This window comes from Vicugna pacos, chromosome 2 (assembly GCF_048564905.1).
Source record: "Vicugna pacos chromosome 2, VicPac4, whole genome shotgun sequence".
Classification (NCBI taxonomy): Eukaryota; Metazoa; Chordata; class Mammalia; order Artiodactyla; family Camelidae; genus Vicugna; species Vicugna pacos.
The window spans coordinates 21,667,509-21,694,103 of record NC_132988.1 but is presented as its reverse complement, the minus strand read 5'-3'; the positions used below and the strand labels follow the sequence as shown (position 1 = coordinate 21,694,103).

Genomic DNA, 26,595 nt, shown 5'->3' with positions numbered 1-26,595 from the left:
GGAGTGCCTAAAGCAGAGGTCAGCACACTTTGTCTATGAAGGGCCAGATGGTAAACATTTTTGGCTCTCAGGCCGTATCATCTCTGTTGCAACTACTCATCTCTGCTGATGTAGCATGAAAGCAGCCACAGGAAATAGGTGAACAACAAGCATAATCTCAGTCCAACAAAAGTGTATTTAAAAACAGGCAGATTTGGCCTGTGCATTCTAGTTTGCTGACCTTTGGCAGAGAGTGACTCGCTCATTGGACTGAAATAGGTTTGTGGGAATGGCAGGTGTTCTGAGACTTAGCCTGACAGCACTGCTTCTAACGAAAATGCTTTTTCTCTTCTATACTTGGTGAACTTGAACTCATTTTTCAAGGCTTAGCTCAATCATCATCTCTTCAGTAAAGCTTTTGCTGACTTTGGTCTTCAGAGAGATGGAGAAATAAAAAGATAACCAGATAAGAAATAGATTTATCAAAACCAAGGGAGAAGTAAGTCGCCAAGTGCTCAGCAGATGGTTAATGTACGTTTGGCTTATACTGACTTATTTTCAAAGCATCTATATTAAAATTAAATTTAAATTCATCTCCAAATATTTACTGAACAATTTTTTTCTGCCAGACAATATACTGATTTCTAGTAATCCAAATTAATGCCAGACAGGCTTGTATATATCAATCTGAGTATCATATTAATAGATTACATTTTAAAACTTAAAAGGATATTCCCAAAGATCAAAATATCTGTATTTGATTTTCCAGTTCTAAGTTCACTTACCACCTGTTTTCTCTTTGCCAGTGATTACATCAGGATAAATTCTGCCTACTTTCCTTAGATGGGGGAAAAAGAACTTCAGGACTTCAAATGCATTAGGGGCTGTTTCATTCCTATCCAATGCATTCACTTTCTTCTTAACTGAAAGAGAGGAAAAATAGGGTTTCTGAGTTCATGACTAAAGGGATTCTTCTTCTTCTGGTACAATTTTTTAAAATGAGGATGAATAAATTATCACAGATTAATTTCATATTCAATATATAAGATAAATACTATTAAATGTGAATTATCAAAATCATAAGACTACAAAATATAGCTCAAAGATTATTAATTCATATTTACTTTAAAAGTACTATTTAATTTAAGTCTCACACACTGAGTAACAACCAGAGGCTAACAGAACTAACAGTTCCAAACGAAGGATGCAGAACTGAAACATGCTCTAACTGGCCTGCTCTCCTACTTTGATTAATATCACATCATTAAAGTTTGTCTCTTCATAACTTTGTTTTGTAGCCCCTCAACATTTAATGATTTCTTTGGTACCATTCATTTGAATTTGCCCCCATAATTCTGAAAAAGAGGAACAAAGTTGGAGTGCTCACACTACCCAATTTAATTCATAATACATAGTACAGTAATCAAGACTGTGTGGTATTAAAGAACAAACAGAAACATAGACAAATGGAACAGAACAGAGATCCAGACACAGATCCACACAAATATGGGCAATCGATTTTTGAAAAAAGCACAAAGGCAATTCAATACAGAAGGGACCTTTTTGACAAATGGTGCTAAAACACATGGACACCCACATGAAAAAGACTGAATCTTGACCTATACTTCAGGCCATTTATAAAAATGAACTCAAAAGTTTCGTAGACCTAAATGCAAAATCTTAAACTATAAATGAAAAGAAAAGAAAAGAAAATCTTTATTGACCCTGTTCTAGGTAAAGTTCTTAGATACAACACCAAAAGCATAATATATAAAAAGGAAAACTGGTAAACTGGACTTCATCAAAATTATAATTGTCTGCTCTTTGAAGGATACCATGAGAAGCCACAGACTGGGAGAAAATATTCCCAAATCACAAATCCATCTGATACATGTCCAGGATATACATAGAACTCTCAAAACTCAACAACAAGGAAAAAATTCACCTAATTAAAAAATGTGCAACATATTTGAACAGGCATCTCACCAAAGAAGATATATGGATGGCAAATAAGCACATAAAGATGCTCCACATCTTTAATTTCCAGAGAAATACAACTTAATATGAGATACCATGCCATTAGAATGACTATAATTAACTGGAGTGACTAACTCTCACACATTGCTGCAAGGAAGGCAGAACGGTGCAGCCATTCTGGAAAACAGTTTGGCAGACTCTTATAATGTTAAACGTACACCTACTATATTCCTATCAATCCTAGATACTTATCCTAAAGAAATGAAAATACCCTTCATATAAAAAATGTGTACATGATTGCTTATGGCAACAGGTATCATCAAAAAACAAAACAAACAAAAACCCCAAATACAATCCAGATGTCTCTCAAATGTTGAAAGGATAAACAACTATCCTTTGCACACCTATATGGAGGAATGTGATTCAGCAAAAACAGGCCACGTAACAACATGAATGAATCTATGCCAATTGAAAGAATCCAGTCTTAAAGGGTTCCACATGTGTGATTTCACTTGTTTGGCATTCTGGAAAATGGAAAGCTATAGGAATAGAGAACTGATCAGTTGTGGCTGCCAGGGTTGAGCGTAGGGGGAGGTATTACAGGGAGCGAAGCAGGAGGCAGGACTTCTAGAGAAATGGGCAGCCACTGAAGTTTGATATATAGGACAGTGTAGCCTTCATTTTGGCTATAATGAGAGTAAATAGGTGGGGACAGGTTGGAGAGAGAGGAAAAAAAATGGAAGTATGTTAACAATCATTCAGATGAAGCACAAAGGTGGCTTGACTAGGGTAGTAGAGATGGTGATAGGAAAATGTGGACAGACTTGTGAGATACATAGGATTATGAGTCAACAGGATTGCTTACTGACTGCCCTGGAAGTATTTAGAGGGAGAAGGATTCAGAGAAGATGCTCAGGTTTCTGGGTGCGGCCATTGGATGGATCACAGATGGTGCTGCAATTCACAGAGACAGAAAACACAGGAAAATCATTTTCGAAGTAGAGATGAGAGGAAGTTCATCAGTGATGTCTCTTATCTGACTTTTGCATGTCTCACAGTAAAAGTATGAGTAGTGATTTAGTTATACTTATTGGGAAGAAATGCCCTAAAATCAGAAAGCATAAAATCTAAATTTCCAAGCACAAAAGATAAAACCAACCAATCACCATATACAAAAGCAAAAACAATACAAACCCGAATTTACTGATATATTTTCTCCTTGTGTGATTTCATATTTGATTTTATTCAAGGCTTTAATCAGCTCTTGGCGATTTCTTTCAGTTCTGTTTTTTAAACGTAGTATACCTTCCTTAAGCTCCAAAATACGGTTTCTACAATTAATTAATTGATTACCTACAAAGAAAACATATATGTATATACATTTATATGTAGTAATGGTATCATACAGTTTTCTATAATATATAACAAATGTAAAATATATGCTTCAATATAACTATGGATATTTATATAGCACTATATATATATATATATATATTCTGGAGAAAAGAGTAAAATGTTAAAAAATAGTAATATCCGGAAGGTGGGAATTATCAATGGTTTTTGCTTTATTACTTTGTGCTTTTCTATGCTTTCCAAATTTCCCATTTTGTGCATGTATTAGATTTGTAATTAGAGGGAAAAACCAGTTGAGAGAAAAAATTCACTTCTAAGAATTTTCCTGAAGAAAATGACCAGAAATATGTACACAGATTTGGCTCTAAGGATGTTCAACACAGGCAGCATTATTTTTCATTGTAAGAAAACTGAAAATAACCTAAATGCCCAATGATGGAACTATGCTAAATAAATTACAGAATGTCCTTTTAAGAGTTCTGGTGGCTCTCGTGTTAAATCACATGTAAGTGACTCCCAGTTTTGCCACTTATTTGTGTGACCTTGGGCAAGCTACTTAATTTGTTAGCCTCTCTTCCTTCAGGTGTAAATGGATATATAAAAATCCCTGCTGCAGAGCTGTTGGGAAGTGGTAATGCTATTATATACATAAACCATACGGCAAAGCATACGAGAAAAAAATGCTTCAACAAACGTCTAATAAATGTTATTTATCAATGGACTACTCTTTATTCATTTATCAATTAAATACTATGGAGCTATGAAAATCACCTTGTAGAAGAATACTTAATGTAAAACAATTGCTTTTTAAAAACAAAATAATAAAATAATTTCCTTTTTGCAAAAAAATACATTCATAGAGTAAAAAAAGAGTAAGTGTACAAATTTATCTTTTGTTAATATATAATCTTTGGTTTGTTGAATCACTTTTTATTTCCTATTTTCACAAAATTCTTTTGTTTCCAAAATCAGGTTGCATTGCTTCTGTAATCAGAAAAAATTTGATAAATTAAAAAATTAAACACCTTTTATTTACCAACTACTCTTTGTCAATGGAAATACAGAAATAAGTAAGATATGGTCAGTTCTAGCCTTTAGGAAGTTTATAGGCTAAGTGGTAGAACTAACTTAATTGGTAATTTAAACCAATGTGATATTTCTGATGTTATAGATTCCCTGCTTGGGTTTTAACTAATTAAACACATACACTGGTAACACCAGCACCAAATAGGGACTATCAGCTTTATTTGGGGCTCTCTGATAATAGACATATTGCAGAGTGCACTGGGATTGTCCTAATTCCCCACCCAAGTTAACTTACCCCTACTCCCACCCCATTATTGAAAGAGGAGCTGGACAACAGTGGGGCCACATCCACAAAGGGGATGACTTGCCACCTGTGCTAACTACTTTGGGAGGGAAAAGTAAAGAGGGAGTCTGGCCCTTCTTTTAGAAAGTACGTAGGACAGATATTGTAACAAAAAGAGCCAGAGATGGCCCAAGTTGCCTTTTTAAGGAAGTGATTCTGCCTCCTTGTTAATTTGACCCACAGAAGTCAAGTCTGACCAATCTCACCATTCAGATGAATCTCCTAGTCTTCTGAGATTGGTAATGAGCTACTGGGTAAAGTTCCAAGTGTTCACTTTAAAATGCCCTCTCTAGGAGGATGGAATGAAAGATATCCCCTTGAAGGAAATATAGCCCTGCAGAACAAGGTTTCAACCCCTGGTGTGCAGTGACAATAGTATTCACAGAAGACAGAAACTAGATGTATGTATATGTATGACTGAAACATGCTGTACACCAGTTTGACACATTGTAGCTGACGAAACTTCAATTTTTCAAAAAGTGTACAAATTTTGTAGTCCTTTCCATAGTACAAATTTACTTTAATAGAAAGAAAATGGAGTCACTCTTTGCCCCCGCCAAGTTCTTTTTTTCAGATGACTTTACATACCTTGGAATGCCACTACAGACTGTCACAGGAACAACTCACTCAATGGAGAAGCACAGCAGAAGACTATTAGGTGGGACACATCCTTTAGAAAGATCATTCTGGTGACCACGCAGAAGATTCTTTCAGGGAGGCAAAACTAAAGCCAGAGAAATTACCCATTGGGAACCTACAGTGACATTAGTTCCAAGTGAGAGATGATAAAGAATAAACCAGGGCAGAAAGGATCAGGAAGCAGGAGATGGATATGAGAGATGTCTGAGAACTCTTCTTGGAAAGACTCAGCAACTGTCTGAGAGTGAAGAGATTAGAACCCCTGCTAGACTTCCGGCGTGACTCTAGATTTCTAATCTGGTGTTCAATCTGGATCGGCACACAGGAAAGGGAGCAGGGCCAGAGGGGCATCCAAATGTGTGGCAAATACATGGCTCAGAAAAAATGAGGGCACAAAGTGGCTTCCAACCTCGGTTGCTTTGTTGAAATATGGAACATCTAATTAGAGAAGCAATACCTGGGTTAAAATTTTAGAAAACAACACAGAAAAGAAAAAAAAATCCATTGTTATCCCACTGCTCAAAGAGAACCACTATTAATGTTTAGCTTTATGTGGTTCTAGATTGTGCTTCTTTTCCCTCCTGCTTTGGCATATAAATGTCAAATATAATAATGCAGAGGGAAAAAAACATTAGGTTAGGTACAGTGGTTCATTTTATGTTGAAAAAGGCATAATCTATGATGAAAACAAAGTAACTGTTAGTGAAACATCAAAATATATACAGAAAAAACTATTCAGAGACACAAGAATATGGGAAATTATATTATTATTCACAAGGAAAGCACAGAAATTGGCTGTCAATTTTGGGTGGAATAAAAATAAATTCACTGGTTGGAAGACAATAAATTTCAGATGGATTGTTTTAATTAAGGTAAAATATAAAAACATGAAAGGAATGATGATATGTTTGAGCTGAAACATTTAATATTTTTTCACTCATCTGCCAAGAACACACATATGTGCAACCTGTGCCAAAGACTGGATGATGCCAGGGCCCTGCTCAAAACCCTCCAGAGATTTCCCGTCACACTTAGACAAACTGCCAAAGCCCTCACCATGCCAGAGCCTACCTGCCCGGGGCCTTGGCTCTCTCTGCCTCATCCCCCACCCCTCCTACCTCACTCTGGGGGCAGCTCCAGCCACACTGGCTCCATGCTGTTCCTCACGCCAGCCACTCTCCCACCTCAGCACTTCAGCTTTTGCAGTGTTCTCAGCTCACCCCCCCAGATACAGATCCGGTCAGCGCTCCTTAATTTCATTCAGTTTTCTGTGAAAACTTTACCTACTCACAGAAGCCTACCTTGCCACCCTACGTGAAACACAGCACTCTCCCTCTCTTCTTTTTCTTTTTCAGATCACTTATCACTCCCTGACTTCTATTACGTATTTACCGTTTTTATGTCTCTCTCCAGAGCACTCTGGAATTTCAGCTTGAGAACACCAAGAACTCTGTTTTTTTTGGTACAAAATTCCCAATGCCTGAAACAGTGGCAGGGATACAGCTTCTACACAAACATATGCAGAATGAATGAATAAACAAATTAATGAATAAATGGATTTGCCCAGATAGGAACTGATGTGAATGATTCTAAAACCGCATCACGCTTTAATCAAAAGAACTGCAACTATCCCAGGTAAATCTTGAATATTCATGCAGTGAATATTGTTTGAGGATGCTTAAAATTTTTACAGTGGGTGTGGTTTAGCCAGTATAGCCCTGTTACTGGGGTTTCCAGGGTAATGTTCTCTTTGCAAAATGGGTCATGTGTTTGGAGTTGATATATCATGGATGATGCAACATATCTGGACTTCCACAATGTAAGTCAGTCCTTGAGGGATCAATTTGGTAAACATGAGAAGAGTTTTCTCTAGAGGAAGTAGTATTTTCAGAAACAACTATACAAAAATAATAAAGGACATAATCTCTAGTCGTGTATCTGCTTCTTGTACATTTTTACCTGATAATTCATAAGTGTTCTATTTAAAACATATTATTTGCATATTCACTCAGGTATTTCGTGAGGATGAAATGATACAAGATTATTTTGCAAAAGTTTGAAAAATTAGGTGTTTTGAGTCAATTGTGGTGAAACTGTGAAAACAAACACCAGCCCATGTGTACAATGGGCCAATGTCACTTCCACCCATAAAAAGGGGGGCAGGTAAGATCTCAAGTACCACTGACCTTTGCTTCTCATAGCAGAGGTCCAAGGCACTGTTCCCCAGTGTAAATAAAATGCAAGCCACATTTGTAATTTAAAATTTTCTAGTAGCCACATTAAAAAAAAAACAAAAAGAAACAAATAAAAGTAATTGTAAATAGTATAAGTAATGTAATCAATATATCTAAAATATTTTTCAACATGTAATCAACATAAAATAATTAATAGAATAGCTTTTTTGTTCTAAGTATTCTAAATCCTGTGTATATTTTATACTTTTCTAGTATATCTTAACTCAGATGCTCAAATTTGATAGTTACAGTAAAAATGCAGTCTTACCAAAACAATAAAATTTTGCTTAATGGAGAAATATTTTGTACTGCTTCCATTTTAAAATTCAAGGTACATAAAATAAAATAAAATAAAATAAAATAACATAACATAACTTAGTTCCCCAGTTGTACTAACTGTATTCCAAGTGCTCGATAACCACTTGACTAGGGGTGACCATATGGGACAGCATGGGTCTGTGGCACCAGCTGCGAGCTCATTAGAAATGCAGGATCTCAGGCCTCACCCCAGACCTACTGAGTCAGAATCTGTATTTTAATAAGATTCACAGGTGATTGGTATGCACGTTAAAACTTGAGAAGCACCATCAAAGACCCCTTTAACTATTTTATCTTTCTCATCATTCACTTTACCATAGTTCAAGTCTTTATTGCCTCTAGATGCACTGTTATAATTGCTTCTTAATTAGTCTCTCACCTCCAATCCACAATTAATCTTCTGGAAACACTGCTCAGAGGCTTTAAAAGATTCCCTGGGTGCTTACTGAATAAAATCAAAACACTTGCCTTAATACAGGAGGCCCCATAAAGTATGGCCGCGACCTGACTTTTCACACTATTTCATTGACTAAACACCTCCAGCAATGAGAAGCAAGCTGTGGTAGTCATGCTTTCTTCCATTTAATATTCACCATGTGTCACTCACTGTGTTGTGTGATAGGTGAACAAACATGGATAAAGTCAAGTTTCTGCTCAAAATTAACTGACAACCAGGCTGCAAGGGATGAGAAAGGAGCATATATTTAAACAATTAATTATAAAGTAATTGTTAAAATGGAACTATACTCAAGTGCCACAGGCAAAGGGAGGTAGGAATGATTAATTCTTAAGCAGGACTAAAGAGTCGGGGAGGGTGATGGGAAAGGTTTCAGAGAAGAGGGAATATTTGAGAATTTGAAGAATATATAGAATTTTGCATACAGCAAAAGGCAGAAAAGGGCATTCCAGGCTAAGAAAACAACAACATGAATGCATAAGTATAAAATAGTATGGTGTATCAAGGGGAAAGCAAGTCCTTAACTCAGGGGATAGAAAGGAGGGGAAACAGCATTGAGTTCAAATATTGGCCCACTTTAAACATATTATTCATTTATTTGTATACTCAATATGGTTCCAAAAAAAGAATATCTGAGGTAATTGTTAGCAGAGGAAGCTGCCAGATTACACCCCTCCACGTATACTTTGCAATAATCAAATCATATACCACACCCTATAAACTATATACCACACCCCTTAAACTTCCTACAAATGGTTCCTCTATGCGTTTGTTTTATGGTGAAATATTTCAACATTACAAAGAGTATTGATGACCTAAAACAAACAGACTGCTAGTTATTTCTCCAGCAAAAAAAAAAAAAAAAAAAAGAGGGGGGACATTTATTCAGTATCAGCAGAGAATTGCAATTCAGAGTCTACAGCCATTGCAAATCATGTGTCAAGTCCCCCCACAGAGAAGGAAGGAGCATGCTTTTATAGAGGGGAAAGGAAGTTGGGAGGGCAGTAGTAAACAAAGGGTCTGTGGCTTTCCATTGACTGAGGCCTTGCCAGGAAAAAAGAGGAATCTTCTTTCTTCCTGTCAGGCTCTACTATTGTCACAGGGTATGAGAGCCCTCCCTTTTGGTCACCTCTATTTGATTGAGATTTCTATTTATTAATTTTTTACAGTATATAAAAGTTTGAAAGACAATAATAAAAATGAACATCTATGAAACTTCTACTACCCTAGCCTTAGATATTTTATCTATCTCCTTCCAAAGTCAAATTCCCCTTCCTCCCCACTCCCAAATAAGTGGAATTCTGAATTTTGTATTAACAATGTGTTGTTCTTCTTTAAAGTTTTACCAGTTCTGCAAGCTGACTCATATTTGGTTTTAGACATTAATAAATAAAACACATGTATTTTTATTCTTTTATGTATTTAATTCTTTTGCTCAATTTATGTTCTGAAATTAATCTATGTCAACAAGTCAATCTCCAGTTCATTCATTATTTTACTGTAAAATGTTTCACTGATTTGCATATACAACATCTTTATCACTGTTAATGAAAAATTATTTTTAAATGTTATCAAGAATATTCTGAGAAATCTTGGGAGATCCTCCAGCCCCAAGTGCTCCAGCTGACACCATGAAGATCACAAAATGCAGCAGAGCCCTTCCTGAATTTCCGATTACTAAATCAAGAGTTTAAAAATTTTTTTTAAACTAGTAAGGTTTGGGAAGTTTTACACCAAACAGGGAAAATGTCTGAAAACAGATCATTTTCCTCTCCTGCCATTGCATTTCTTAGAACCACAAGTCTATCCTGTCCCTGTCCAGTAGGGAAAGGAAGACAAAGCTTTTAATTGACTATGAGATGAAAAATTTTAAAAAGAGTGGGACAGAGTCTTTAAAAACAGGAATGAAACTCTTGGAATATCCAGAAGTGACCAAAAGAGGTCTTCAATATTACTATGAATCTATGGTTATCAGAAGGGGGTGTTTGATAGAACACATATGGTCAATTATTGGAAAAATAAGTTATTCATATTTATATCCCAACAAGTTGAAAGCTTTAATAAATCGATTCGCATGTGTATAAGAGTATTAGTCTTCATTTTAAAAGCTTTTTGCAAGATTGATCGTTTCTATATTCTCAGCTGAACTGAATACTATATGCCTCCTATCATTTCAGTTTTCTTGCTTTTGTAATCTCATTATACAAATTCTTTCAATTTTTAAAAATGTTATACATACAAAAGAAAAACATGGAGTACACAGGTAAGCTCTGCAGCATAAACCTTATTATAGTATTAGAATTGATTTCCTAATTATTTTAGAGCTAGATTCCACAGAATCACATACATAGAAAATGAAAATCCTGTTTTAACTGCTCTTTTAAGAGTAGTGTATTCTCAAGAACAGTAGTACCTCATTTTCCAAACTTGAACATACGAAAGACAGGAATATAAACGCTTTGAGGAACCAAACTCCGGGCCATAACTGGAAAACACATCAAAATGATTGTATATATCTCGAAAGTCTACAGTTTCATTATAAGAATACCAACTGTATTAAATGCTTTCTAAGGTTACCAATCTAAATTGCCATCCAAAATTAGTAGAAAAATAAGTTTATTTTTGCTTTCTAATTATGAGTAACAGTTTATTTTTTGTTATAAAAGTGCACGTTAACTGTTCTAAAAGAAAAACACATTTGGGTAATGTTTTTATAGGAAATGAAGAAGAATAAAAGTGTATTAAATGATTGAAATTAGTAGTATAAATCAGATAAATAAATATACATTTCTGGGCTTTGAAACAAATCAGATAAATTTTTGATATTGTGTGTATATGACAAAATTTAGTATTAGAGGACTAAAACATAATTTTAACATTAAGTAGACGACATAAACATTAATTAAAGAACTAAAGCTATCTCCTAAGAACTTAAGTTGATCCTCCATGCTACTAGCAAGATTATTTTGTGTGCATTCTGAGTCATGAAGGTGTTTAATAAGAAGAACGAAAATTTAACACAAAACAACCTGACGACAATCTTGGAAGGCTGGGTTAATATATTTACAGGATTCCTAAGTCTTAAATTCAAAATTCGACTATATGAATGCTACAATGCTTAATATGGACTAGAGTCGAAAGACAAAATATAGGAAACCTAGTTAATTTTGAATTTCAGAAAAACAACTTTTTTAGTATAAATAAATCCTATGCAATTTTCATACTTAAAACTTATTCGCTGTTCATCTGAAATTCAGACTTAACTGGGCAACCTCTATTTTCATTTGCTAAACTGGCAACCCTACAAACAGCAATAAAACTGTGGTGCGTTTCCCAGTGCTCCATGGAAAAAAGTTCAGGTGCTACACCAGTGCTATAAATTGTTGATTCTGTCTCTCTCCGTCACCTTGCCCCTTTTTAACTTCTCAAAAAAACCAAAACAAACAAAAAACTTTAGGGAGCCTTGAAATACTGCTCAAAAATACAATGTAGAATAGGAAAGAGGAAAAAGGAAAGATGCTGGCTGCATAAGAGGAGTTCCTGGAGTCAGACTTTCACGTGTTTCTGGAAACGATGAAGAAGTAGGGCAAAAGCTGGGCCCTGAATGGATCCCTGAACCTTTGGAGGGAAAAAGAGCCCCTGGGCCAAGAGATGGCCAGGAAGCCCCCCAACCCCTAACCGCAGGCCAAGCCGTTAGCGCGCGCACAGGGCGGGAGTCAGCGCCGCCCAGGAGACCAGGGGCGCCCGTTACAGCTTAACTGCTGCCGGACAAGGGCGTGGGGGGCTACATGTGAGAGCCTCTAACAAGAGAGCGGGCGACAGCCGCCAGGTTCCCACGTCCCCCCCTTTTCTCCGACCTGGCCGCCTCGCCTCAGCAGTCCCGGAGCCCTGAAGCCCGGGAGGCGAGAAAGAAGGCGGGAGAAGCCACGCGCCACTTAACTGGTTTGAGTCATCCTGGAGATGCAGAAGCAGGAGAAACTGAAGAGCACAACGGCGACGAGCGCTATCAACAAGTTCACGTGCCTGGTCCTCATTGAGCTGGCCGGGCGGGCGGGAGCCGGCAGCGGAGCTCGGGGCGGAGCAGACACGCAGTGTCGGCGCCGTGGAGGACAGGCCCGCGCCGCGCCTGTGCCCCGGGACGCGCGCCCCCGCGCCCCCCCACCCCGTGCGCCCAGGGACTCCAGCATGCACGCCCTCTAGGAGCTCCCCTCACAGAACTTCGGCACCATTTGCCTCCTCTCCTATGGCTCAGCCCTTAGACTCCTGAACCACTCGCCAGACCCGCTATTAAATGAGATAAACTATGGGAAAGCTCCCCACTGCCTGGCTCGAGGTGAGTGGCTCAGTAACTTTATTGTCCTGAAGTAGGAAGAGATTCCTGTGCCAGACTCTGGGCTAAACAGTTTGCATGTATTATCTCAAGCCCTCACAACTAGCCAGTTTTTTTTTTTTTCAAGTATAAAATGAAGATAACAATAGCATTGTAAATTGAGCCACAGTGAAGTGAGCTACTTGCTGCAGGTTGCACAGCTGAAAGTGGTTCCTCTACAAACCTTGTCCATAGATGAGAAGTGCCTAAAGAAAATGCCTTTACTTGAAGGTTACTAGCCTTAAATGGTAGCTATCAAATGCCCAAATGACTTAGGAGACTTTGTGCGTGTGTGTGTGTGTGTGTGTGTGTGTGTGTGTGTGTTGGGGGGTGGGGGGGCGGCAAGCTGAAACCTTCAGCTTAATCCCCTTACCTTTATTTTTTAACTTTTGGTAGTCCCTCCCCCAGGAAAGGAGCAGGGAGTCAACTTTGTGAAAGAAAAGAGTTATAAATAAATATTAAACTATATGAACGCCAAAATGCTATGTTGTAAAGTTGTTGGTGAGCGGCATCCCAAGCCAAGTTCGAGGGGTCAGTTTCTCAGACCTTTACCCAAGGCTGAACGTCAGTAGGGTGATACTCTCTTCTGCCAGCTTGAACATGGTTTGTTATCTGGCTTCTCTGCTCTGATTACTCTTCTTACTTAGGACTCCCTGGCAGTGTCTGGTAACAAGCATTCTACTTCAAATCAGCACTGCACCACTGGCTGGCCTAGTTTCTGGCCCCAGGAGAAGAGAAAAGATTTGAATACACTGAATACAATGCCAGCCTGAGGATGCCAATATAAGCTGTATTTTCTCATGAGCTAACAGCCTGGAGCTGTGGCCTGCAGTTGAGCAGTGACCCAGCCAGAACCTAAAAGAGGAAATGGGAGGAATAAATACTTCAACTTTATTCTCCTTCATCTCTTCAGTCTCTTGACAATGCTTTCCATTGGTTAGGCCCTATTGAAGCCACAGGGAAAGGGATTTTAGCTTGATGTACTGGATCATATGAACCTTCCTCCTGGGGTATGAAGCAGGGTGGAGAAAGATCTACTCTAGTAGACTGAGGTGGGGGAAGGAAGCACAAAAGTATCTCCAAATCAGTATTCTATTGCTCTCTTACTTGAACTCCAGGTTTACATTTTCTGAGGCCATCTCAACACTTCTGCTTGGATGTCCCACATTAAACTCAAGGTGGCCAAACTTCCTCCCCAAACCAGCTATCTTCCCAGAGTCCTTCAACTTTTATCAATTGCACCACCGTTCTTCTGATCAATTTACTCTTTTTCATTGTATCCCATCATTTATAAATCTTTACATCCCTCCTTTGCAATGTCTCATTTTCCAGACTTGCATTTCTCTTGCTCTCTGCTACCCCATTCCCCAGATTCTTATGATGATACTCAAACTGGTAGTACTGTCTGCAGCATTTACCCACTGCAGACCCACTCTTCACTCCAATCCCAGGAAATCTTCCCAGTTCACTAGCATTAGCTGTGACTCTTGTTTAAGCAGCTCCACTCTTCCTGGATGATGAAGTTCAATCCATCAGACTGCTCCCTGCTTTCTCAAGATTATTTCCCAATACTCCCTTACATGCCTCAAAGACCTCCACTCTCTTCTTTATTCCACCCTGAACATGTCATGTTAACTCTTCTCTTTCTGTGCCTTTTCTCTTGATGTCTACCCTCTGCCCAGAAGGCCCAGCCTTCTCCCTGACCATTCAACTCTTCCCACATCTCACGGTCTTGCTCAAGTTTTATCTATTTTGTGAATAAAAACATGACTACAACAGAGAAACAAAAGGAAAGCATGGAGATTAAACAATATGTTATTAAAAAACCAATGGGTCAGCGAGGAAATCAAAGCTGAAATTAAAAAATACCTTGAGACAAATGAAAATGAAAGAACAACCATACAAAATTTATGGGGCACAGCAAAGGCTGTCCTAAGAGGGAAGTTTATAGTGATACAGGCCTTCCTCAAAAAAGAAGAACAATCTCAAATAAACAATTTAACCTACCAGCTGAATGAACTAGAAAAAGAACAAAAGACCCCAAAAGGCAGCAGAAGGAAGGAAATTATAAAGATTAGGGATGAAATAAATAAAATACAGATTAAAAAAACATAGAAAAATCAATCAAACCAAAAGCTGGTTTTTTGAAAAACTAAATAAAATCGACAAACCTCTGGCCAAACACACAAAGAAGAAAAAAGAGAGAGCAAAAATTAGTAAAATAAGAAAGGATAATGGAGAAATTACAACATAAAATAGAAATGCGGAGTATCATACGAGAATATTATGAAAAACTATATGGAACCAAACTGGATAACCTAGAGGAGATGGACAAGTTTCTGGAAACATACTGTCCACCAAGACTGAATCAAGAAGAAACTGACCACTTGAACAAATTGATCACTAGAAATGAAATCGAAATAGCAATAAAAAAACCTCCCTGCAAATAAAAGTCCAGGACCAGACAGCTTCACCAGGGAATTCTACCAAACATACAAAGAAGAACTCATACCAGTCCTTCTCAAACTCTTCCAGAAGATTGAAAAGGAGGGAATACTCCTAAACTCATTCTATGAAGCCACCATCACCCTGATACCAAAACCAGGCAAAGACACTACCCAAAAAGAGAATTATAGGCCAATATCACTGATGAACATAGACGCCAAAATCCTCACCAGAATATTAGCAAATAGAATCCAACAACACATAAAAAAGATTATACATCATGACCAAGTGGGGTTCATCCCAGGGACACAAAGGTGGTTCAACATATGCAAATCAATCAATGTAATACATCACATCAACAAGAGAAAGGACAAAAACCACATGATCATCTCAATCAATGCAGAAAAAGCATTTGATAAAATTCAACACCCATTTATGATAAAAACTCTTACCAAAGTGGGTATAGAGGGAACATATCTCAACATAATAAAAGCTATATATGACAAACCTACAGCCAGCATAGTACTCAACGGTGAAAAACTCAAAAGCTTCCCACTAAAATCTGGGACAAGACAAGGATGCCCACTATCACCCCTGGTGATATTCAACATAGTCCTGGAAGTCCTAGCCACAGCAATCATAGTCCTGGAAGTCCTAGCCACAGCAATCAGGCAAGGGAGAGAAATAAAAGGGATCCAAATTAGAAAAGAAGAGGTAAAAGTGGTCACTATATGCCGACGACATGTTACTATATATAGAAAACCCTAAAAGGTCCACAAAAAAGCTACTAGAGCTGATCGAAGAATTCAGCAAGGTAGCAGGTTACAAGATTAACGTTCAAAAATCAGTTGCATTTCTTTACACTAACGATGAATCAACAGAAAAAGAAAGTAAAGAAAAAATCCCCTTTAAAATAGCACCCAAAGTAATAAAATACCTAGGAATAAATCTAACCAAGGAGGTGAAAGAATTATACACAGAAAACTATAAACCATTGATGAAGGAAATTAAAGAAGACTTTAAAAAATGGAAGGATATTCCATGCTCTTGGATTGGAAGAATCAATATTGTTAAAATGGTCACACTGCCCAAGGCAATCTACAGATTTAATGCAATCCCTATCCAATTACCCAGGACATATTTCACAGAACTAGAACAAATCATAATAAAATTTATATGGAACCATCAAAGACCTAGAATTGCTAAAGCATTACTGAAGAGAAAGAAAGAGGCTGGAGGAATAACTCTCCCAGACTTCAGACAATACTATAGAGCTACAGTCATCAAGACAGCACGGTATTGGTACAAAAACAGACATATAGACCAATGGAACAGAATAGAGAGCCCAGAAATGAACCCACAAACTTTTGGTCAACTCATCTTCGACAAAGGAGGCAAGAATATACAATGGAATAAAGACAGTCTCTCTAGCAAATGGTGTTGGGAAAACTGAAGAGCAAGGTTTTTAATCCTCTCAAAGCTTGGGTTCCTCAACCGGTAGATGGGATGAGTCGTGTCTGTCCAAGGTTGCTTGAGTTCAATAGAATAACATTCAAAACTGGCCTGCATTTTTCCTGTCATTATCTGAGTGCTTAATGCATTTTCATTCTCTATTGTGATCACCAGAAGCAGTGCTGATTTTCTCACTGACTCTGATTATTACTTTTCCCACAGCCGACTCTGCTCAGAGATCCTTCAGCGACTCCCTATTAAAAGTCAGAAGTGTTAGCCTAGAATCCGGGGCCTTATGCCATCTGGTTCATCTGTCTCTCCAGCTCCTCTGTCTATCCAGCTGTGTATATGCCTCTCATGTGCTACTCGAAAGCTCACTCCGCTCAAATTCACCAAATGCCATGTTTTTAAGATTCAGAAAAAGCACTTCGCTCTCCCATCTTAATGTTTGTGAATTCTGCATGTGTCTTCCAATCAGTTTTTACATTTTATACAGTTACTTCTTTAGTCTTTTCTTCCAAAGAAAGGAAAAACCAAAACCTTGCTAGTCAGTTAGTGTTTGTCTGAGTCAGAATCTGTGATATTTGTGGGTCATTTGCTGTGTGCCAGTCCCTGACTGAGGTGCTGGAGGTACAGGTAGTCACCTGAAGGTTCTTGGCTCTGCCTTCTTCTTCATAGGCAAACATGGGCTGCTGCCCACACACACTCATATTCTGACCTATCAAATATTCACGACTCAGCTGAAATGCCACTTCCTCCGTTAAGCCTTCATTGATCACCCATGTCTAAAGGAATCTCTATTCTCTTTGAACTCTTATAGCACTTGGGTTATCTCTCAGGACCCAATCTGCAACCTGTTTCATTGTTGTGCATGTACAGTTGACTCCTGAACAATGTGGGACTTAGGGGCATTGACCCTCTGGGCAGTGGAAGGTAACTTCACAGATGGCCCTGTGTAGCCCCTGTTCCTCCCACAGCAGCAGACCAGAGGAATTTTAGATGTTGTCATACTGTAGCACATTATCTATTGGAAAAAATCCACATGTAAGCGGACCTGCACAGTTCAAACTCATGTTGTTCAAGGGTCAACTGTATTTTACTTCCTCTACCATATTATGACCCCTAGAAGAGAAAGAGCATGTCTTCCACATTTTCGTATTTTCCCCACTGTCCATTTCAGGGTGATTTACAGGTCAGAGGTTTTGAGTGAAACAGAAGCCCATGGTCTAACTGAGCTATATTCACAACCAACCACTTACATTCGCTACCTGCTTCCATTTGAGCCAACAGTACGTACCATTCCATGACATCCAGTAGATAAAGAATGCAGGAGCATTTTCAAAGGCCTTCAGGCTTCCCTTTTGTGATTTGTTAGTTAAAATTAGTGTCACATTCAGCCATGGGAAGCAGAGAACGGCCAGGCTAAAGAGAAAGAGTTGCTACAATTACAGGAAGGGGAAGAGTGTCCTGTGGGGGTATTACCAGTGCTACGGCCATTGAGGCCTCTTTAGTCAACCTCAGTCTCAACAGTGGTCTCACACTGCTATTAGCACAGAAAACAAACTTAGTAGGGACAGGTGATTCTGGTCTCATAGCTACGTAGGGTCCTGAAGGTGGAAACAATCCAAAAGACAATGACTCTTGATAAAATGCCAGTTGTCCTGGCCCCTGTTTTCTCTCTCAAGTTACTTGGGAGTGAGTCATCCGAACCCAGGGTGAGTGCTATCTGTTCAGCAATTCAGGAAAATGACTGTCCCCTAAGAGACTTTAATGGGTTATCTATGACAGTGTTCTTCTCAAACTTTAGCATGCACAAGAATCACCAGGAAGCCCGGTTAGACACAGATTGCTGGGCCTCAGAGTTTCTGACTCAGTAGGTTAAGGCTGAGATCCCAGAACTTGCATGTCTAACAAGTCCCAGATGGTATTGGTGCTGCTGGTCCAGGGACCACACTTTGAGAACCACTGCATATTAGCCTTCCATAGAGTCATAGGTTAGACCTAGAAAAACAGGTTGCCAAGTTAGTCCTCTCTGCCTAAACCATCCCAAGATACATATTTAATAAAGACCCCACCTCCTCTGCCTCCAGTGAGGATGATTCCATCATGTCTCTTGGACATTATATTCTAGAAGTTAACAATATTTATAAAAATTTCTCTCTAATATCCCTTGAAGGTACAAAGACTAGCCCGATTCACAGAAAAAGAGCTATCGAGCTTCTAGGATTGTTCCCTAAATTGAGAGGCCCAACTGGAGGCAAGTGGAGGGTGTCCCTTCCAGCAAGCTGAGCACGCGGTCCAACAACCAGGTGAACACAAACAGGAATACGGTACAGACAAGAAGCGGGCATCAGATGGTCCAACATGGTTCAACAAGGACTTAAGTGGTCTTTCTCTTTTTAATTGCCCTTTCCTTGGGAAGAACCCTCCAGTTTTCCTTAGCAAACCTTCCATCTCTGCTTGCAGCTTCTCTCATGCAGAGTGGAGCTTCCGGGCCCCCCTCATAACTGTACTGTCTATATTGTCATCAAAATTGTCGTCAAATTAGCACAAAGGATGTTGTGGAGCTCATGGGCCGGCTTTAAGAGGACTGGCAACTTTTGTGTGCTCCCTCTTAGATCCCAAATGCCATGCTCTAAGGAAGCCCAGGCCAGATTACCGAATGCTTAGAGGCTACATGGAGAGCGGCATCTTGGATGCTCCAGCAGAATGCATTTGTGTGGCGGACCCCAAGGGAAACCAGCAGAACTGCCTGGCTGAAGCCAGCCAACCCCCGCATTATAAGAGAGAACAAATTATTGTTTTAAGCCACAAAATCAGGAATGGCTTGTGTTCCAGCAGTAGATAACTGATCTGGGAAGCAACAGCTTCTCCTCTTAGTTTTTGTGAAAAGGGCTTACATGTAGCCCCATCATATTCATGACCCTGCACATGGAGATTAGTTCAGCACTTGACTCATGCTGGTCAATGAGACTCAGTTATGAGACTTTCTAATCTAGGCCTAGAGTGTCTAGGGCCATCTTGCCAGTAGGAAGGGAGAGCATGCCTGAGAATAAAGCCAATGCAAAACTGAAAGCAGAGCTAAGAGGATTTCATTTGATTTTCTACCTGATTCAGTCATGCCTACATCTATGTTTATTTCCATTTTAGTTACATGAGCCAATTCATTTCTTTCACTAATTAATTAAGTTTGAGCTGGGATTCCTATCACCTGTAACTGAGTTTTGACTAATCCACAGAGGCTAGCAGATACATAGAGGACAGGAATAGGGAATCTAGAAATAAGAGACAACTTGGAGGTTCCAATAGGTGCAGCCAGCACCAGAAAATAACTACCAGGAAGGCTGGTACCCTGAAATAAGATTCCCAGCCCCAGGATCGCTGGGTATGGGAATGCTGGCTGTCTCCTACAAGAGGGGCCCTGCCTGGGGGAGGGCTGAAATCAGCACTCGCCCCAGGTGCACTTGGGTGCGGGACTGTGTCTGTTCAGAGCGAGGAAGCGTTTTATACTAATTCACACAAAAGCATCATGTAGGCTGGCTGAATATCACCAGCCCTGGGAGCAGTGGGACAAGGACAAGGCATTGTCCTGGTCCCCATGAAAACTAGAAAGCAGCATAGGTGACTGCATAGGGTACCTAGAAAAGAAGCAGAAAATAACCACAGCTGCCTGGAGATAGTGTCAGATCCTTTCTGCACTCCAGTCTGGCACAGCTGCCTCCCACTGGCAGCAGGTAATGAGAACGCAGCTGGCAAGGTGACTGTGGCAAGTAACAGACTTCTGGTTCTGATCACACCAAAGAGAATTTAGAAGGGCATATTAAGACTGTCAGCAGGTAAGAGTTTTAGAAAGTCCAGGAACAAGGCAAACTAAACAGCATATCATAAGGACATACATAAACTGATTTTTAAAACGATTCTAAGAAGCAGAGAAACAATAAATAGATAATTCAGGAGAGTAGTAATATCAGCGAGATGGGGTAGGAAAGGAACCCACTGTTGGAAGCAAAGGCATTGGGTAATGTTCCAATTACTGGCAGGTTGTCAGAAGAACCAATCACATGATTAGAGGGTTGGAACTTTCAGTCCCACCCCGCTCCCCACCAACCTCCAGCGATGGGAGAGAGTCTGGAGATTAAGTTCAGTCACCAAGGGCCAATTACTTCATCAATCATGCCTATGCAATGAAGTCTCCATAAAAACCAAAAAGGACAGGGTTTGGAGAGCTTCCAGGCTGATGAATAGGTGGGGATTCCAGGAGAGTGGCGTGCCTAGCTCTGAGCCCTTTCCCCATGCCTTGCCCTATGCATCTCTTCCATCTGGCTGTTCCTGAGTTATATCCTTTGAATAAACTGGTAATCAAGTAAATAAAATGTTTCTCTGAGTTCTGTGAGCTGCTCTAGCAAATTAATCAAATCCAAGGAGGGGGTCGTTGCAACCTCTAATCTATGCTAGTGAGTGACAACCTGGACTCGTGATTGGTGTCTGAAATATCTGTGTATGTGGGGGTGGGGGCTGTCAGTCTTGGAGCTCTTAACTTGTAGGATCTGACACTACCTCCAGGTAGATAGTGTCAGAATTGAGTTAACTTAGAGGTCACCCAGCTGGCGTCTGAGAATTGCTTGGTGAAATTGATGGCCAGAACCATATGGATCTCCAGCACCCAAAAAACTTTAGAACTGTTCCCACTTTACTACTCCTTATATTTGGACAAAACACACAGTTACCTAACTGATCTAGCCAGCCGTTCATATCTTTACACTATATTTTCAATAGTTTTTCAATGACCAATTTTAGTATCAGTTGAACAACTACTTTACAGAGAGCATGTTGGGATTTAGGGGGCCCATTTCCACATACTGGGATGTAGAATGCACACTTGGGTCCAGACAGATGGATGATTGGAAACCAAATAGCCCTTGACAGTGTTTGAGTTTTAGCCCAATGTAGAATAAATATCAAACTCATTTCAATCCTTTAGGGGCTTCAGATAGTAATCCTATGTAGTTCACTGGCTTATATGCTTGGATCTCTGTTCCCAAGAGAGTTTTCCGAATGCCACCTTCAAATGGCTACTTTTTTGTTGTTTTTGTTAGCACTCAACAGTCTCTTACCATGTTCGTGTCTGAGGTAAGAGACAAGTGGAATATGTCATTATTCTACCCAGTGTAACGTGATGTTGGCACCACTGTACCCGCGTAAGTCATCCAGGTGGCTACTTCCAGGGAGCGGCAGGGCATCGGCTTGGCATTCCATTACCCTTCTTGAACCAGCTCAGTCCTCAGAGAGGCCATCTTTGTGACCTACTATGTTCCTCCGTTGGAAGTCCCACAAGGGTTTCAACAGCTGTATCCCCTATACTGGGAGCATTTTTTATCTCTCACTCACCACGGTTTCCCTGTTGGTTGCTGCCCATGACTCTTTAAATGTCCAAGCATGGCCCTGAAGCAAAGAACTAAAATCTCCCCTCACTGTCTTGTGCACTGCTGTCAACTCTGCCCATTGCTTGAACTTACCTTTACATTATTTGACTGGGTTTTTACTGTCCATCTAGCAAAGAGTAGCTGACTTTTATATTGAAGTTCTACTATACAGGACCTCTCATGGGTAAACCAAGAAACTCATTACATTTTAGTGGAAAGAGTCATGAGGTTTAGACAACAGAAGTGAACCGTGAAATGGTTAGAAAGCAGAGGTGCTACCTGCTCACGTGTTCTAACTCCTCAGGACACCTCTCTTGAAACGAATTCCGTTTTATTTGAGAATTTTGTTGTGCAGCTTCCTCTTTACCGCAACCTCTTTCTGATATCACTCATATCATATCCTAGGTGGTTCAGATCTTAGAATAATTTGCCGCTCTGAGGTTACGGGGACTGTTTTTGTCAGAGCCCAACAGCGTACTGGCAAACGGGCTCTCTAGCGCCATCGTTAGGAACGTTTTGAGTCCAAAAATCCCAGTGGTCGCCACGAGGTGGCAGTGTTATACTTCATTCAAAGCCTTCAATTTGGACAGATTGTGGTGTCTGAAACTTCTAAAATTATCTGTGAATATATTAGAATCGTAAGGTCTCAGCGGCATCCTTGGGCTACTACTCATTATATATTTTTCAGGAATATTCATTGCCAAATATTCCTTCAAGGTGTTGCCCCTTTTTATTGGCAGGGTCCTGGAGAGAGAGTAATTTATTATTTACTATGTACAGAATACTTCTCCTGGCCCAAAGTTATCTTTAGAAATTTCACTAATTTTGCTAAGCTTTCAATCTTAACTGGATTGATTAACCATTCGGCTAGTTATACGTGCCATGACAGCTCTCAAATATCCTGAATTTCTCCTTATAAGAGGAGAATGAACATAATATAATCAATATAATGAATTAACTTAATTTTAATGGTGATCATGTCTAAATCCAGTCTCACCAAATTGTAGCAGTGAGTTGGACAGGTCAGATGTCCTTGGAGAAGGACCATAAACATATATTACATTCCTTCTCATGTCCAAGCAAACTGCGCTTGACCTCTCTGAGAGTGAGATCAAAATGATAGCCTAGCCAAAAGGAAACCCTCCTACACTGTTGGATAAGAATGTAAACTGGTGCAGCCACTATGGAAAACAGTCTGGAGGTTCCTTAAAAATCTGAAAATAGAGTTACCATACTATCCAACAATCCCACTCCTGGGCGTATATCTGGACAAGATGAAAACTCTAATTTGAAAAGATAAATGCACCCCAATGTTCATAGCAACATTATTTATAATAGCCAAGATGTGGAAGCAACCTAAATGTGACAAATGGTTAAAGAAGATGTGATATACATACAAACATACATATATATATATATACACACACACACATTACTCAGCCGTAAAAAAGAATGAAATAATGCCATTTGCAACAACATGGAGGGACCTAGAGATTATCACACTAAGTGAAGTAAGTCAGACAAATATTACATATCACTTATATTTGAAATCTAAAAAATAGTACAAATGAATTTACTTACAAAACAGAAACAGACTCACAAACATAGAAAACAAACTTATGGTTACCACAGGGGGAAGGGGATGGGGAGGGATAAATTAGGAGTATGGAATTAACAGATACACATCACTATATGTAAAATGGATAAACAACTGCATAGCACATGAGATTGTATTCAAACTGTATCTTGTAATAACCCATAATGGAAAAGAATCTGAAGCCATACACCTGAAACCAACATAACATTGTAAATCAACTATAGTTCAGTAAACTTAAAAGAAGAAGATAGCATAACCGCATCTATCACAAACAAATCCCAGTCACAGTCAGCTTGTTGAACCTCTTAAACAGTTTTTACAATGCTTGGCACAACAGACACGAATTTAAATCATGGGAACTACCTTGTTTAAATCATGATAGTGAGCAGTTACTTCCAAGGATCTTTTCTCCTGGTCCACAGAGGATTAACAGGAGGTGGAGATTGGCACTCCTGATCCCATTGTTTCCTAGTGAGAGAGGAAATTTCCTGTGTCCTTCCTGAATCTGACACTGCCTGATATGTACTACAAAGGAAGGCTCAAGCAATCCTCAGGGCTCCCATTTTGCAAGTCCAACTGAAAGTACATGAAGAACAAGCTTCTCTGTCTCTTAAAAGCATTTGGCTTTAAGCTGGTAGTGACAAAGACCTTCACCACATCCATTCTAATATATTTATCCACTCACATATTCCAGTAAAGGCAAGAACAGGATGGATAGTTCTTTATTTCTCCATCTTCAGCTTCACAGTGACTCTGGTGCTACCTACCATACCATTTTCATTTGCCCTGAACTTCAATCCTCATACCTAAATATTGCACTTCCATTTCTCTGATGATGTTATGGTACATTTTGCATCACCGTTAGTAATCCCTCACGGGTTTTACACTATCCTTTGCCACTCGACATTAACTATATCCTACAATCTTGGACCTCCTACCAGGGGTCAACTGAAGATTTCTTGACCCTCAAGTTAATCGTCCTTTTCCCCTACAACCTTAATAGGTGTATTAAAGTAACTACCTGTGCTACACCTTATTTCCCCATTTATCTTCAGCATCCTTGACTCTAAACTCATCCAGGCTGGGATAATTGGAACAGATCTGATAGGTTAACTTAGGTGAGGTGGACGTGGGAGCTAGAGTAGGTTTCCCTGCTCCCAGCTATTGTTACTGTGCCACAAACCCTCTGTAGGAAGCCTGTCAAATTTCCTGCTTTTTTATTACCTCTCATCCCCCTGTTTTTTTTTTAAATCATATAAACTGTTCTGCCTGATTCAGTATTTATTACCTTTGGTCTGGTTACTGTCTTCACCCCAGCACATCAGTTTAATTCTGCATAACTGAAAGTTCCTCTTCACTGGTAATGCCCATTACTAGTAGCTGTGAGAACAAACATGCCTTGGCATTCTGTGTATTTCCTTGTTCTTCCATTGAAAGAAGTATATGCGGAGTCCTTACACGAGGGGTTCCCTGTAATCACAGTATCCAACATAGTTTCAGGGAAGTGCAACATGGGTCATCATAAAACCAATTGGGTTGTCACTGTCCTTAATATTTTCAGTGCTTCCACAGAGGTAATTCATTTCACTGTTCGCGAAAGGAGTGTACAGTTTTCCTTCTCAGTGTAACTTTGCTGTATTCCAAACTTCACACAGTCCAAATGAGGGCATTGATATTTTATTTGGGTCCTCTATGGATCAAATGCTGAACACTGTAACAAATTGTTGATTAACAGTCATACCAAACAACTGTTTCCATTAAGTAGTTTCTAAAATCAACAGTGCCTTGGGTGTTTAGTTAGGGAATTCAAGAAAGCAGAGACTTCTTAGTGCTACTCAAAAATATAACCAAACTCCATTACACCATAGCCTTTGTTTTCCATATAGGTATACCTGATAAGGCTTGGTCAAAGCACACAAGTTAGTTCAGAGACCTAAGTAGATCCCACCCTCTCCTTGAAGCCAGAATCCTAGTCTTAGATTTAAGTACCATTGAGCCAGCCACATGGAAGAAGAAAGCCAAATAGAATGAAAGAGAAGGCCAGCCTTCCCTGAGGGACAGGATAGGTTTAACACATCTGCTAGTTACATGCAAATGAATTAATGGAACAGAGAAGAGGAAGTCATATGCACATGACATTTTAATGTACACTGATCCTGCTTCAAATAAATACAGTTCAATCAACTTCTCAGGTTCTGACCAAACAGGTGAGCACTCTCTTCTTTTGGAGAAAAACATGAATAGAAGTGAGCCAACAGGCAGCATGGCAACAAGGAGAAGAGTTCCTCTCTGTACCCCCTGCTCTCAGTATTGCACACTGAAAAGCTAAAAAGGTTCTATAATCGTACTACGAAAAAATCACCTCACTGTTGTATGAAAGGTCTTGTGTAATAATGGCGAGACCTCTGAAATAGAAGTTCATTTCTACTTCTTAATTTGCCAAATTGGCTGTGTACTTTGCCTTTCAGAATCTTTTTATGTATAATAAAAATATTTGATGAGATGATCTTCAAGTTCCTTCCAAAATCTAAGATTCTATGTTTTATTATTATAGTGTATGTCCAGATTTCATGTCCCTGGAGGTATAAAAAAAGGAACAAATACTGGTTGCTTTTGAGCATGGAGGCTGAAGGACCAGGAATTGTGTGTGGGTGGGTAGAAGCTATTTTTCAGTGTAAGTTGTCCTTTGTGCTTACATTCTACTCTCCTCTTGGTCTTTCTCCTTCAGCCACACTGTCCCTCTTGCTATTCCTCCAACTTATGAAGTATGCTCCTGATTCAAGGCCTTTGCACTTGCCATTCTAGTGTCTGGAATACTCTTCCTCCGGATACGCTTATGGTTCACTCCCTTACTTCCATTCAGGACACTGCTCAGATGTCACCTTACCACGGAGACTCCCCAGACTACGCTAGGTAAAAACTCTCCCTCCCTCCCTTATATCCCTTACTTTAGCACCATCTGACATACTAAATATTTGTGTTT

At 39.4% G+C, this 26,595-nt stretch overlaps 1 protein-coding gene across 1 annotated transcript in view; it reads right to left on the bottom strand.

The window, feature by feature from the left end:
• The window catches only part of MGAT4D (MGAT4 family member D), a 40,968-nt gene extending 28,530 nt beyond the window's left edge, over positions 1 to 12,438 (bottom strand). Inside the window, exons 1-3 of the mRNA XM_072976628.1 lie at positions 12,267 to 12,438; positions 3,151 to 3,309; positions 765 to 902 (exon numbers count right to left, since the gene is read on the bottom strand). Coding sequence (XP_072832729.1) covers positions 765 to 902; positions 3,151 to 3,309; positions 12,267 to 12,360 — 391 coding nt within the window. The 5' untranslated portion in view covers positions 12,361 to 12,438. The remainder of the gene's footprint in view (positions 1 to 764; positions 903 to 3,150; positions 3,310 to 12,266) is intronic.
• Positions 12,439 to 26,595: the final 14,157 nt, after the last annotated feature.